Source organism: Branchiostoma lanceolatum, chromosome 5 (genome assembly GCF_035083965.1).
Source record: "Branchiostoma lanceolatum isolate klBraLanc5 chromosome 5, klBraLanc5.hap2, whole genome shotgun sequence".
Lineage (NCBI taxonomy): Eukaryota > Metazoa > Chordata > Leptocardii > Amphioxiformes > Branchiostomatidae > Branchiostoma > Branchiostoma lanceolatum.
In genome coordinates, this window is record NC_089726.1 from 14736292 (window position 1) to 14751783 (window position 15492).

Genomic DNA, 15492 nt, shown 5'->3' on the forward strand with positions numbered 1-15492 from the left:
GTATGTCAGCAAGAAAACAAAATGATGTTGACTCTACAATGCAGTCATAATAGTAATGGTGCCCCAAATTCTGTACATGGATTATGATCAAGCTGACAACTTCATTTGAAGACTGGATACCTTTGGAAAATTATATTTTAAGAAAGGTTTAACCAAACAATCTCTACCCTGAAATATTAATGCTGTGTTCTTTGGATTGCACAATATTTCATTATTTTGATCTCTTTCATGCACATGTGATTCTAAATTATATTTAGTTTTCAGAAATACATTAAAAACAAAGTTTGCATATAGCCAGTGCCAATTACTTTGACAAATTTCATTTGCCTGTTACTGTATAGAAACTAAATCAGCCCAATCTACATGCAGATATGATCTGTTACATAACAAATTGTATGCATATGTGAGGACAAGGAAAATCAATGTTGTATTTCCTGTTACGGTCGTTGTATTTCCTGTTACGGTCCTGAAAAAATAGGGTTGATAGGTAGACACTCCCTTAAAAAGTTTCTTTTAGATTTCAACCAGTGATCTAACAAATGTAACACTGAAATACATTAGGACACTGGGATCATCTTTAACATCATATTCTAACCATACAGATATACTATTATGCAGGGTGTCAACAAAAAGGGGGGCCTAGGTTTGGTAGGTCTATCTATATCACTTTTCTATTGCAACAGAAATGAGAAGAACGATTCTATAATGTTTTCACCAATCAGATGCTGGTTCCATTATAATATTATATGCCCCTTGCCAGCACTCAACCCAAAAAAGGGCTAGGGTCTGCAGATCTTTGCTATTTTTTTCTAGAGCTAGTCGGGTAACCAGAAACACGACATTCTCTTTTTACTCACCTGTAGTTTTTTGAGCAGGACAGCGTCAGCAGGGTTGGAGGGGTTGGGTTTGGCTGCCTTCCAGAACTGCTTCTGGGCAGAATACCGGTTCATAGGACAGATCCGGAACAGGCAGTCTACAAAACATCCAGATTGAAAAACAAAAGCACACATTAGAACTGAAGCTCTTTTGTGTTTGTAGATAACATGATAATCTTTCTTAAAGTTTGTAAACTCACGAAAAGAAATGGAACTTCAAATTTTGACCATCGGTACGCAATCACCAAAAAAACTGGCATTCTTTAGCTACATGTACATGCATATGGAGGCATTTTTTAAGAGGCATTTTTTAAATACAAACCAATGTTAACCAACACACAGTTCAATCACCCTATTCAATTAGGTGATGCCATTGTTGTTATCAACAATGTACAAACTTACATTCAACCAATTGTAATTGTACATACATACATTCAACCAATTTCAATATCAAATTGACTTGCTTGATGCTTACGTATGTATCTAGGCCACTCTCTCTCATGTCCTGTCGAAACAAAATCAAAGTCTAATCCTGTCATCAATATTCATTTTCTGGTGTCTTCTGATATAAATTTCCAAGCCCATAACGAATAGCCTAAAGCTTGTGTTAAGATTACTAGTAAATTAGGCAAGTCCAGGTTGGCTTGGTGCCACCATGTGGTTTTAGCCTGTATCACCACAAAGCAACACTACAGTAGGTTTATAGCCTGGTCTACTGGGATTTGTAAAACTTCTCATAACTAGTATTAAGGTAAACCAATCGTAATGACATCTATTGATACTGGGCAGTCGTGCCAGCTACATCAGACCCACTAATCTGACTAAGACTGAAATAGAGGTCATCCATTTTCATAGTGTTCAGGGGCATTACTGCCATGCTGTCAAACTGGGATCAGTGCGCTGGAACACCCACTATAATGTCATTAATAAGATGTAATCAAAGTCAGACTGACGTCAGAGGAGCTAAGTACATGAGCGTTACTTGCATTTAATGTCTTATCTTATAAATTACTTGGGTAATCAAGAAAGGGACTGCGTGATTTATCAATCTTGTCACAAACGGCAGCACACAGTTGCCGAAAGGTAAATTCAATTGGGATTCGTGACTTACAACATATAACAGAGATTCTACACACGTCCATGTCCTTCAAACACACGAAACTGGCACATCTCTTACAGTACAGAGACCATCCATGTGAGTGGACCATCAATCAACAACTAATGACCATTACAGGCAAAACACGCTACTCTGTTCTTCCTACCGCAGAGACTTATACGGAAGACTGATCCTGTCAAAGCACTTTTTCTCTTCTTAACTGCCGCTGCAGTACTCTGACCAGATTTGTCTACAAAGGAAATGATTAAGGAAGAACATAAAAGAGTTACAACTAAATCAGAAGATTTATCTTTGATATGCATCTAGGTCATCTCTAGAAAGGCAAAGTAAGAACTGGAAGACAGACTACGGAAGCTTACCAAGGGGTTACAGACAGCTGTAGTAATAGAACATGCACTCAAGTCTTTTACTGTTAACTGTTAACTGTGAATGAAAGTTGTCACAATAAAGCAAATCTAGAGGAGCGTGGCAAAATGTGTGCAATACATTAAACATAAAAGACTTTGGGAAAATAAAATGGAAACATTCCTATCTACATCAATCATCAATCCTAAAGAGATAAAATATATTGGAAGCACTGCCATATGCATTATCTGTACAATTAACAACTATCAGTATTGTGGACCGAACCACAAACTCAACAATCGGCACCGTGGACAGAACCACATGGCACACAATCAGCACCGTGGACAGAACCACAAGCCACACAATCAGCACCATGGACAAGACCACAAGCCACACAATCAGCACCATGGACAAGACCACATGGCACACAATCAGTACCATGGACAGGGCCAAAAGCCACCCAATCAGTACCATGGACAGAAGCACATACTATCAGTACCGTGGGCACAACAACATGCCACACAATCAGCACCGTGGACAAGACCACAAGCCACACAATCAGCACCATGGACAGAACCACATGCAGATCAGCGCCATAGGCAGAACCAAAAGCCACACAATCAGCACCATGGACAAAACCACAAGCCATATAATCAGCACCATATGCAAAACCATAACCACAATCAACACCATGGGCAAAGTCACATGCTAGACAATCAGACCATGGACAGAACCACGTGCCACACAATCACTGAATCAGTATCATGGACAGAACCACAAGCGTCACAATCAGCACCATGGGCAAAGCCATTACCACAATCAGCTCCATGGGCAAAGCCACCTGCTAGACAATCAGAACCATAGGCAGAACCACAAGCTCAACAATTATCTCCATGTGCAGTACTGTAATCCCTATGCTGACTACTCCCATGATAAATGGCAGCATGGTTATGGTTGTATGTCTATCATTAGTTGTACTGGCTAGCTGGGGTTAGTCGCCACAGAAGCATATGCAGGAACATGCATCCTAATGGCAAACTCCAAGCAGAAACTTTTCTGTTCATGTCTTTCAAGTAGTCTTCATCAGTATGGCATTTGGCACAGTGCGATGATACTCCATGGACATCAAATTAAGCAGAGTCAAGCAGCCCTACTTTTGCCTACATTAGATAACACCAGCACTCCTCACTAGAACTGAGATCTTCTGTTCAGACGTAATGAGCCATACGAGCACTGTCAGAACTAGGACAAGGAGCAATCTACATTTAAAAAATTGAGAGAGCAAGGCCATACCAGTAGTAGCAATTTGGAGGTTAACATGGTAAGTCATGCTTTGAGCACGAAATGTACACATGCATGAGCATGAGAATCAGGGCAGCTATATTACAGAGACCTGTGCTTGGTAGACTTCTGTCAGTCATCCTGCATGCATAAGATACAACTTCAAAATAAACAGAACACATTTTCATGTACACATTCTTTCTGCACATATAATATAAACTTCCTAAGTTTCTCATCCTATAAATGTATTTCTTACTAATAAATCTAAAGCATTCTAAGTTAATCTAACCTTATCAGAATCTGGCATCGTAAGAAATTAACAGTCTTTCGATTTCACTGGGACACTTCAAAATTTTCATGATTATTGATTTAATTGCGCAGAAATCAAATGTAGCCATCTCAATTCACTATATAATTATAGGCCAGTCAAGAGTGATGGATGTCACTCGAAACGTCCAGAAGTAATCCCCTTAATCTTATCCAGTTGTAGAGATGGCAATCATCTCTGACCTGTACCTGTCTTTCCTTATTAAAAGGCTACATCACATGTCTGAACACATTAATCCATTGCATGCCTAATAATGCCTATTCCTGTGTATAGAGTCCCTGGCCAGTATTATACAACTCGTGCTGCCAAACCTCCTGACACAGACAAACCATCTAAGTGGAGCTGGGAACAAGTCCAGGCTTCCTGGCGTGGCTGCAAGTAATGCTGAATTCCCTGGCAATTTTCCACAAGACTGATGTAGTGATGAGCATTACTGTACTGACAGTGTAAGAAATACAGCCACTTATGGCTACTTCACAAAAACGAAAGGGTAGCAAGGCAGCAATATTTCTATGGCTTCAATAATATGTGAATAACAAAACCTTCAAACAATGCATTATATGGGCAGAATATGACTTATAAGCAGTGCAAGTTAACTTTGCCCGGTACAGGTAATTTTGAATATCAATTACATGTACAACTTATTTTGCACTACCATCAATGGCCTAATCTCCAAATATGTAGACAACAAGCACAATTTTAACTTTGTATTGTTAATCAAAACATCTAAAAGAACCATTTGATTAGTTTGACCTTAACAGATAAGATTGATTCTTCAAAATATAGAAATACATGTATGCTGGATAAAGTTTTGAAGACATTTTATCTCCATCACAGCTCAAGTTGTTGGCTCTACAGCTTTCCAAGAAGCAATTTCAGGAGTTCCCTGTGCGACAGGCTTATACTGAAGTTCCCTAAGTTCCCCTGGTTTTAGCAGAGGTGACCAGAGAGAATTCAAGGCATGCATGATTTCTACACTTTATTCTTTTTCCTGGCTATCCGGGAAGCTAGTGTCCCTGCCCTTCTAAAAGATTGTATATGTACGAATAATACAGTCTATATTTACCAACCTTCCTTTGTTGCAACTTGAGAGAGCAAGTCAACCTGTAAGATTGGATTGATCATACCATGCAAGAGTCGACATTATCTATAATGAGTTATTGATTTTTTTCTGATATTGCTCATCCACAACATTACCTGACCATCACAAACCATGCTGTAGTTGGTTTGAAGTTGTCCAACTTGACAAAAGGGTAAAACTTCAATTACCCGGATCCAATGTGAGGTTATACGGTAATTGGAGTGGGTTAACATGGGATACATATAAGCATGATATGAATTATCAGTATATGAAAGAGAATGACAGGAATAAAATGCAAGGAAAACTACAAATGTCACCGAAAATGTTTAGAACGATTGAAGAAAATATATGTATGTATACTGACACCTACATTTAGATTATAACTAACAGTCCCCAAAACATTTGCATCAACTTTTTGTATATATATATATATCATGAAGATTTACCACCCTCCTTGGTCCATTCCCCCATTAACTCATCTGATTAGTATCTAATGGATGTGTTACAAGGTCTTCACATTAGCACAAAGTGGTTTATTTACCAAAACATGCCTGGTATGAATACAGACTGCTACAAAGGTTAAAACAGGACAGTGTGGCGAAAGGTAAAATGTCTAAGACTTAGTCCTTCAACTAAAGCACCACTGATCTAGTTCAGTGCTGCATACAGCTAGTTTAGTGCTATGGAGCTAGCATTGGGAATTTGCATGAAGCTGTGATGCATTTAGCAAGTCTAACGAAGTACAGTCGAGCTTCCAGGTCTCCAGTTTGAAATGCCACAAAGTGTCAATATTCTGGTAACATGACCTCAATCTGCCTCTTGTTATTGGTCTGGTTTACTGGATGCACCAGTAGCACAGGCATTGCTGCACGTATAAGGGCAAAGTTACTCTCCAAGCAGAGAAGTGGGTCTGGCTGGTTTTTTACTTGTTTTCAGGCGTTTTTGTCGGGCTTTCTACTTTGTCATGTTTTTTTAATCTCTCAAACCCACAAGAGATTAAAACGACATCTGCTTGTAGAATAGGCAAAGTAGCAATAGGACCTACCTCTAACAGGTGATAACTAACCTAGCATTGATGTGCAGATTCCAAAATACCAGAACCTGTAGGTAAAATTCAGGTGTCTGCCATGTTGCCAACGCTATGCACATTTTAGGAGATAGAAATGAAACACATTCCCTCTATTCACATGATTTGTGTAGTCACACATGAGTTATTTGCAAAGGTGAACTCAAACTTTTCAAATACCATTTGTAAGCATGCCTTAGGCAGTTCAATTTGACTTTCCAGGTGAACTGTTAAGTATAATTGATTCCAGTTGCCCATTAGTTACCCAGTTTTGCAAGCAAGCACGGATGGATCATGTTCATTGCAATCTACTGCTTCAATCAGAATATTTAGATCTTGAGTCTGATGAACAATTTCTTTACTGTAGCATCACTCCTCTTTAATTACCAAGATTCAGTCAAGTGAGCTTAATGTTATTAGACTCTACATGTATTTAAACATAATGGCAGGCAGGATATGCATCATTGGAAACTTAAGATTACATTCTTATCACCATACAGTTATTTACCATAATACAACATATAGAATGAAACTTGTAATCAATCTTAATCACTAAATACAATAAGGGCTAGCATATGTCTTTGATATAGTGTTACAATAGCGTGGGGCTAATCATTAGTTTGGGTATTTCTTAAAGACAAAGCAGTCTTTTATATGATTACCTATTTTTGCATTGTGGGGGTTGTTGCATCTAAAGATATATTCAAATCTGTCTGTTGCATCGAGACTCTTAAAGTCTGTTGTACTTAATTTGAGAAATGTGAGTAACTTGTTGCGTAAAACATCATATCTACTAATCTAGAGCATTCCATGACAATGTGAAATTCATCTTCAATTTGCTTTGGACAAAATGGGCAAAACCTTTGATATAACTTTATATTATAAGTGGTGTTTGAGTGTGTGCGTGTGTGTGTGTGTCCTGCTTGTACTACATGTCCCTCCCTGCCTTCTGCCACAAAAGCTTTCCTTATGAATACATTTGGATGATAGCATCATTCAGTTGTTGAATGGCTGGGCAATTTTGTCCTGCTGGGATGGCCAGACATTTAGATAGGTGCAGAACGACTTTCATCCAGGCAATTACCACCACCAGCAGAGTAACTAATCCATTTCTGGTTTTTCAGATCTCATCATGGAGTGTTTTCATGCTGCGTGGGTGTGACTTTACCTAGAAGAACATGAAAACCTACGTAAGCATGTTTATAAAAAGTGTTATCACGCACAACCTTAATAGCCCTTATAACGTCAATTCTATAAAATGAATCACTATTTGGAATAAGTCAAATAATAATAATAATGTGATACATATAAATAGAGCAGAAATATGTCTTATGTAAGGGCAAAACAAAATTCCATTTTCACTGAATCTTGTTTTGCCCTTACATAAGACATACATACATATATTTCTGCTCTATTTATATCTATTACATTATTTGAATTATTCCAAAGAAGTGATTTATTTAAGAATCAGCATCAAGAAACTGTATTTGCTGTGAGTGTGAAGCAAATAACAAATAATTATATATTTCTTACTTTGCGGAAAGGAAATAAAATATTGTTTCTGTCTGTCTGTCTGTCTGTCTGTGTTTCTGCAAAAGCCAAATGGATCCTCAGTTCTGGTAATTCTCACTGTGGGACCTGAGCAGTATGGATATGGGGGTGAAGTCTGCTATCGTTGATTGCCTTGTTTCAAATGCTCTACCTACAGTACATGTAGCCTGAACATGATGCTTAAGGTCACTCTTAAGTTACCCTGTACAGTACAGGTCTGACTCTGAGTTACTAGACAAGTATTTATGTGTTATACCTCTACTCTAAGATGGAGAGAAAATCGATAATTCCATGACTTAGTCCTGATAAATGCATGAGGGAGGGTACAAGCAATGAAGCTGATCCTGCAAATTATTTAACACAATTTACTAGACAAGCTTGGAAATCAATAATCCATTACAGTATCTGTGAATTTCTCCATGTCAAGTCCGTAACATGATGGAACTCAGCATCTGCAAAACAACCTTCAACAGCATACATCTGACTTCTGTTCACACTGAGATGGAGCTGGGGGCTTCAAAATACTGGTTAATTGGTCAGATCAGAATTCCTGCTATACCAGCAAGTTCAGGTTACTTACCCGTACCATGCTACACAAAATCAACCCAAGGACTGACTGAAAATTCCTACGTGAAGAAAATTGTAGCCAAGGAGGTTCTATCGACCTCCTTGTTGTAACAGACTGGCTACTGCTGTAAAGACTTTCCCCAAGGTCTGTTACGGTACACAGATGGCAATATTTGACCAGGAAGTTAGTGCTGCAAATATTGTTAAACATTGGTACAGAAAAAGTGCAGGCAAAGTGTATCAATCAAGCTGTGTTGTTCTGGTTTAGGGTCATGTTTCACCCCAGAAGTAAAGTTTTACACCAGAGGGAGCCAGGTTCTACAAAGTTGAGACTATGCAGTTACTGAACTTGCCCCAAAAACTATGTAATATGTGTGAAGTGGCCTCACGCATGTCCCTCCCTATATACCTGCTCAGTAACATCAGACAGTGGGTGATAACAGAAGGTACTGTTAGACCGTATCTACATAGTCAAATAGTCTACCGTCTTCACTTCAGTCAAACCTACACGTGCGTCATCATATACAGACTTATCAATGTCACTTTCAAAGCATTTCCCCAGGCAGAAAAATTGTCTGTATCAAAATTGTGCTCAAAGACATCAAACATTGTATCTTCGTATCATATGACGCACAGAACTCTGGAGTATGACAAGCTGTTCCTAAGTGGGTACTTTATATGTATTATTTTATTAGTCTCAATATCAAGCTGTGAGCAATAAGAATCAAAGGACACGATGAATATAAAAATAATAAAATACAGATACAAAAGTATAGATCATTTACAAAATGTAAAGCTACTGCATGGTTCAGCTAAAGCAAAAAATAATGTCATGTTTGATGATGCTACAAGAGTTTTGCATACTAAAGGAACAGTTGCAGACATGGATAGTGCTTACAACAAGAGGAGGCAAGGTACATGTAACTGTTGCCTTGCCCTCAAGTAAGACTGTAGGTGACACAAAGTATGCAGTGTCACTGTTTGGTCGCTTTATTATAACAGCATCAAAGCATTTACAGAGCAAGAGAAATATGGTCCCTAAACTGTGAATTTAAGTTGTTTATCCTCCCAGACTCCTCCCACATTTTCTGCATTGTTTCTTTCATGCTTGCGGAAGTGCCTTAGCCTTGTGATGGACTGCCAGATGGCAGAATGCCTAAATCGGGTTAAAACTTGTAAAAATGCTGATAAATTTTGCTGCTGCTGGGATATATGTCGTGTGTGCTATAATACAATTTGGAATTGAAAAATAAGAACTTCTTGTCAAATTTGCAACTTTGAAAAAATAACAACTTACTATACAATATTATGTAACTATTGGGATATGATTCAACAAGCAACAGTATTCCCTTTTTTTTACTGTAGCAGACCTCAACCAGAAAAGCAAATCTAGCGTGCCTTTTTCCAGAGCCTTTTCTCACGTACCTAAGGCAAATTGCTGTTTCATATCAGCACAAGCTGTTCTGGCATACCTTGGGTCCAACCCTCTGTTTGTGGTAAAAGCAGCCTTGAACTTACATGTAAGTGACGGTTTCCCTCGATCTTGGAGGCTTGTACTTGTATGGTTACAGTACAAAGCACACATTATAAAACATGTATCCTCTCCAGTCTTTATTAAGAGAGCTACTCTGGATCCTACAATACAACAAATCCCTAAGTTCATATTATACTTTTTTACATGATGCTGAAGCAGTAGAACATGATTGTCACAATGAATGAAATGACTTGCTACCATACCAGATTCAGACATGACTTATACCAGAGAAACCTTGTCCATTAAACTGTCACTCTACCTTATAAAGGCCACAAATAATATAAAGGAGATTAGAAATGGGTAGTGTCAATGCTAAAGAAATGGAAATGTAATAAGAAATAGTGTTCTCTTATCATAATGGTATTACATCCATTAGAATTATGTTTCCCCGTAAAAAAATTGTCTTTGCCTTCCACTCTATCTTAATTGGGGGCCAAGGGGCCAGGGATTTTGTTTGCGGCAACTTGCAAGTATCCAGGACACAACTAGATTGTGCAGTTAAAACTGTCCAAGAAGACCAATCAAGGGACCTATAAAATCTGGTCTATGTGGACAGATGGTAACTGTTGATCGGATACTTAATGCTTGTGTCAATGGGAAAAGATATCTAGCGACAGGCTATAGTTGGGCAGCCCTGGTTGTGCATGCTGAACAGCCAAACCAATAAATAAACAAATAGAAGATATCTATGAGGCCGCCAAAAAGTTGTCACATTGGCCAGCTGGTTCTCATGTAGAGGTGGTCACTTGTACAGAATTGACTATAAGTCCAATGTCTAACAAGGCAAGTAAACTTGTATGTGATTTGCAAACATCACACTAAGCTATTAATCAAGGTCAGACTCAGAGATCTTTCCAATTTCTGCTGAAATTTGTATTCTTACCAATCAGACATACCAGCTACTAAAAAACACTGCAACATCCATGCAATTAAAGAAAAACTTAGAAAGCTTATGGATATCCATGTACAAAATGTTATGACTAAGTTACAGCTTTCATTTTCTACTCAGTTCCCCAGAAATGTCCAGAGTTAAATGAAAAGCTTTTACTAGCAAAAGATCAAATGGGATTTGCCCATTACAGACAATGCCTTTCTCAGACATCAATATCACTTTGACCAAGGGCATCTGAGTAAATGGCACCATTTAGAAACACATTAGATGTTGAGTCGGTGCCAGCACGTACTTCTAGCTGTATCCAGGCAGAATTGCTGTCTGATGGAACCTCCTACATAACCTTTGACTGTGGAAAAACAACTACACAGATGATTATATGGGACTGACTGTGGCAGACACACGTGGCATTACCTGAACCCTGTGAGGACAGAGCCTCAAGATAAATGTCAGTGGTCAGCAAAATGCACACCAATATGAACGGGGAAGGATATAATCTCCAAGCAGATCTATAGGTTGCAAAGACCGTATCAAACTGGCAAAGGGTGCTATACATGCTCCTTCTTCCAGTTGGATACGGTCTTTGCAATCCATTGGGCCTGCTTGGAGACTAGAAGGATAGGCAAAGACGATCAAGGCATGTACATGTACATGCATGTAAGGGCTGTTTCCATCAAGTTTATTAATGCTGGTGAGACCATGACTTACTTCCCTATATACACGTATGTAACCACAAGGGCTTTTTGACTGCCAAGTAGCCCTTTTCTTCAACAAAATCTGTCAAGAGCTCTCATGACATACGTACATGTACAGTATTTGTATTTGTAGCACGCCTCTTGTCTGTCTGGCACTAGTTTCCCATCCCTTTAGGCTTTAGCACTTTCACCTTCTTCATATCTGCTTGCGTCTAAAGGACAACAGGTTTCTTTTAAACATATATAGTGAAACCTGTCTATAGCAGTCTCTCATGATCAAGGGGCTGGCCAAATGTGACCACTATGGACAAGGTGACCACCAGAGAAAAGGCTGATTAATTGATCATTAACTGGTGGCTGCTTTGTAAAGGTGCCCGCTAATACAGGTTGGACTGTATTCAAATTACTCATTTGTAGGACTGTGGTGTGGTAAGTGAAGCTAAGGACAAATTCTGGTCCAGACTCTTGGGGAACAAGATTTCCATGTACACTTGAAAACATGCCTTTTTTTCTTACAGAAGTGTTGTTGGGGGGGGGGGGGGGGGGGAAGATTCACAAACTTTATTCAGTGAAACACTTTCCTTGGTATGTAAAGTATGCTGTACTTCCCTTTTGTGAACTCAAATCGTCTTCCATGTACATGTATACATGTAGTACATACTGTGTTTACGAATGCTTCAAACAACACTCCTATTTCATGGAAGTCCATGTCATCCTGGGGGAAATGTAGGAACTGCGTCACTACATATCTTGCATCCTTGTGGTGGTGACCAGTCAAAGTGGGCTTCAGGAAGTAATATGTCCTTCTTTCAAGCGGAAAGATCACAGTAGTGAGCAGTATCTTTAAAATCTATCCCTAAACCTTTTCTGGTTAGGATGTAATATGTAAGTAATAATAATATGTCCTATAACACCATAGAGTATTAAGTTCACATTAGATTGTTACTTTAAACAATATACCGTATATGGGGTTCGGTGGAAATCCTTAGGAAATCAGGAGTTCCAGAAAGCTGTTTGATAACTTTAATCAGTTAAAGGATGTGCAGCTAGTCTTCCAAATGAACTTCTCGTTTTGACTACAAAATTGCAACAGTCCTATTAGTCTCAATGCATGGACCCGATATCAACATTTCCTTTTTTGCAAGGAAGAACCATGCAGGTTTAATTCGTTCATTTGGGAGGCCTGGTCAGTAAGCACAATGCTGTTTTAGATGTAAGATTTTGCTGATGTAGGGAAAGGTATGCTTTTGCCAGTTGTACTTTACCGAGAGGTTATAACTAAAAAGGTCGAACCATATCTACTACAGCTGTTTTCACAATGTCCAGAAGCCTTCAAATGGCATTAACCAGGATTTCAGATAGTCCTGAGTGCTTTGGTTCTAGTGTCAAGGGGATACATCAGTTTGAGGCCCTAGTGCAATGGGCTGAACTGGAATGGCTTTCTAGTATATCCATGGATCATTATATGGCCACAGCTGGGCACTTTTCAACCTGCAGGGATATACATAATGGGTGCCGTCTTATTAACCACAGACCATGTTTATCAAGACCCGGTATGTCACAAGGCATAAATAGACCAAAAAATACATTGGGGCCATGATAATGAATGTGGTAAGATAATTCAAGTTTGAATTTGATCATCATCATGTGATTCATACAACACTGAGTGAGAAGGCATGGCCCTTGTACAGCATCATCATCGTCACCCGCGAAAATACTGATTAATATATGGCATGAAGGCTTCTGGAGAAGTTATTACCTGAATGAAAAATGGAGGTATAGGTTTTAGTCCATTTGTCTGTGTGTGGGGTGTGTGTGTGCGCGCGCGTGTGCATGTCTGGTGCAATGTCTAAGACTAAGAACCTCTGGATTGATTGTGATAAGGTATGAAGGTACATGTAGGTGTTATGGACCTGTTGGTTAAGGTTGATTTTGGGCCTCCTGCTGGCCAAAATTGGCACTGCAGGAAAACTAGCAATTAGTGAGGATGCTGTAGAAAGCCACCTGGACTGGTGTAGGAAGTCTGTTATTGCAATGCACCTGCTTCACCATAAATAATGCATCATTTCCCTGCTGGAAACAATTCTGAACAATTCCATCTTTATATCATGGTAGCTGTGGTCTACTTTACTTCACAGCCTACAAAGCAGGTGTTCCTTATACATGAACTAAGGTTTGTCATTTCACAGCCATCTTCTGATTAACATTTCTGTTGTACGTTACTTTGGGCACGTAATAGATACATATTGTAACAATAAAGAGATTCCCAACACTTGTCCATTATCATAAGCGTTTTTGTCAAATGATGTTGGGCTTGGGCTTTTCATTATCTGAAAATTTGGTTACCAGAGATGCCTGTCCAAAATCACAGGAAACATCTCTCAACTGATGTCAAACGGAGACCGCTATGGATCACTTATTGAGATACATCAGAAATAACCAGGATATCATGTGGCTTTCGTTAAATCATTGACGACAGTAATGTAGCTATTTTTACACCACCCTTTTTCAGAATCATATTACTAGTTAGAGATTTTACACTATTTTTATGTAGCTACTATGATTATCAACCTGGCTGATGCATTGCAGACAGAAAAGAACGGAGGGACAGGTCCTGGAGACAGTCCTGTATACAGGTAATACCTCATAAGAGGAGGGGAGTAAAATGTCTCTAATGATCTCACATGTCGGCATGTTTCCCTGCTCCCAGGAGTTAGCTGTCATTCTTGGAATGTCTTCCTGAGTACCTGAAACAGTGCCATTTAAGGCATACAGCCTCTTCTGACCTTACACTTACAGTCAAACCAAAACACTTCTGTCTCCTCTTGTCTGTCAGCCTTTGGTAATGAGTCTGGGCGATCGGAACATTTCCATGAAAAACTTGGTCTTTACCTGGACTTCCGTCTGCTTTAAAAAAAAGAATACTACTCAAATACTGAGGTCAAACAAGGACAACAAACAACAGCTCAAAATCTTCTTGCAAACTGTAGGCATGGCATTTTGTGCCTAACATATAAGTAGAACTAATAAATGCAAAGAAAGCAGCAGGCATCTCCCTTCTTCCCTTGTTATTAAGAATATCTAACTCTTAAATGTTTGTCTACCTGTCTATTCATAATGTATGTTCCACATTCTTCATTGTGGTACCAGGAAAAAAATTCTACCACCTCTGACCTGTACTTCCTGCCACTCTGGCAAGTCTGGCATTTACTGTTATGTTCTCACTTACTTCCTGTCACTCAAATAACTACAAACACACAATAACATATAAACAAACACACACACACCAAAAACAAAGACTCAGCACACTGAGTCAAAAGGTTAACAAAACAACATGCAGAACATCACTATAATACCAAACCAGCTCTACAAGTACAATGTTCACATGTGCGAACAACTTTGACCCATTCATATTCCTGCCAGTACTGTACCATAAGTTGACTACATCTGTTCATACTGCACCTGACTGTCAACAGGATTTTGCTGCTCAGATTAAACTCAACGTCAGATAAGGAGATTACCATGTCCATGTTGATGTTTGACTCAGGGGTTACTGGGGTTATCCAGATAGGCTTAAATGCTGATATGCTAGACTACATCTTGAATACCAACCATTTCACTGTTAGAGTGGCAGGGTTACATGTATATCATAGGGCATTTGTTCTGTCCTCCATAGCATGATACAAGCACTTGAGCCTCCGTCAGACTCACAGCTATCTTATCTGCACCCCAGCAGAATTCTGAGTATGAAGAAACCCTTGGATGTCAGGAAATACGTCAGCCTACTACATTCATGACTTACATGTACTTGTGACAGTGATAACTTGTGCATGGTGCTGGAGGCACGACAACACATCTTTGCAGTATGATCTGTATAAGCCAATATTACAGCAACATTCATCACTAAGGACCTTTAGTACAAAGATTACACAATCTAAAGGCTTGTGCTAATCTGACTTGCATAGACCAGGAGATGTTTCAGCTGATTATAAAGCTGACTACGAATAAGGCCCGACACTGGCAGGGTTAAGCTCCATAAGGCTACAAATAGTTAAGCTGTTTTAACTTTTATCCCTGTCTGCTGCCTTTGGTAGGATCAGGCTTACACAAGTTACAGCCCCATAGGATGTCACTACTGGGACCTCAGTAGCAGCCACACA

The 15492-nt window shown here is 39.1% G+C and overlaps 1 protein-coding gene across 4 annotated transcripts in view; it reads right to left on the reverse strand.

The window, feature by feature from the left end:
- The window catches only part of LOC136435356 (inositol 1,4,5-trisphosphate receptor-like), a 95882-nt gene that overhangs the window by 76728 nt on the left and 3662 nt on the right, over nucleotides 1-15492 (reverse strand). For all 4 annotated transcript variants that reach the window (XM_066428792.1, XM_066428791.1, XM_066428793.1 and 1 more), the window contains exon 3: nucleotides 858-973. In XM_066428792.1, the coding sequence (XP_066284889.1) occupies nucleotides 858-973 (116 nt within the window). The remainder of the gene's footprint in view (nucleotides 1-857; nucleotides 974-15492) is intronic.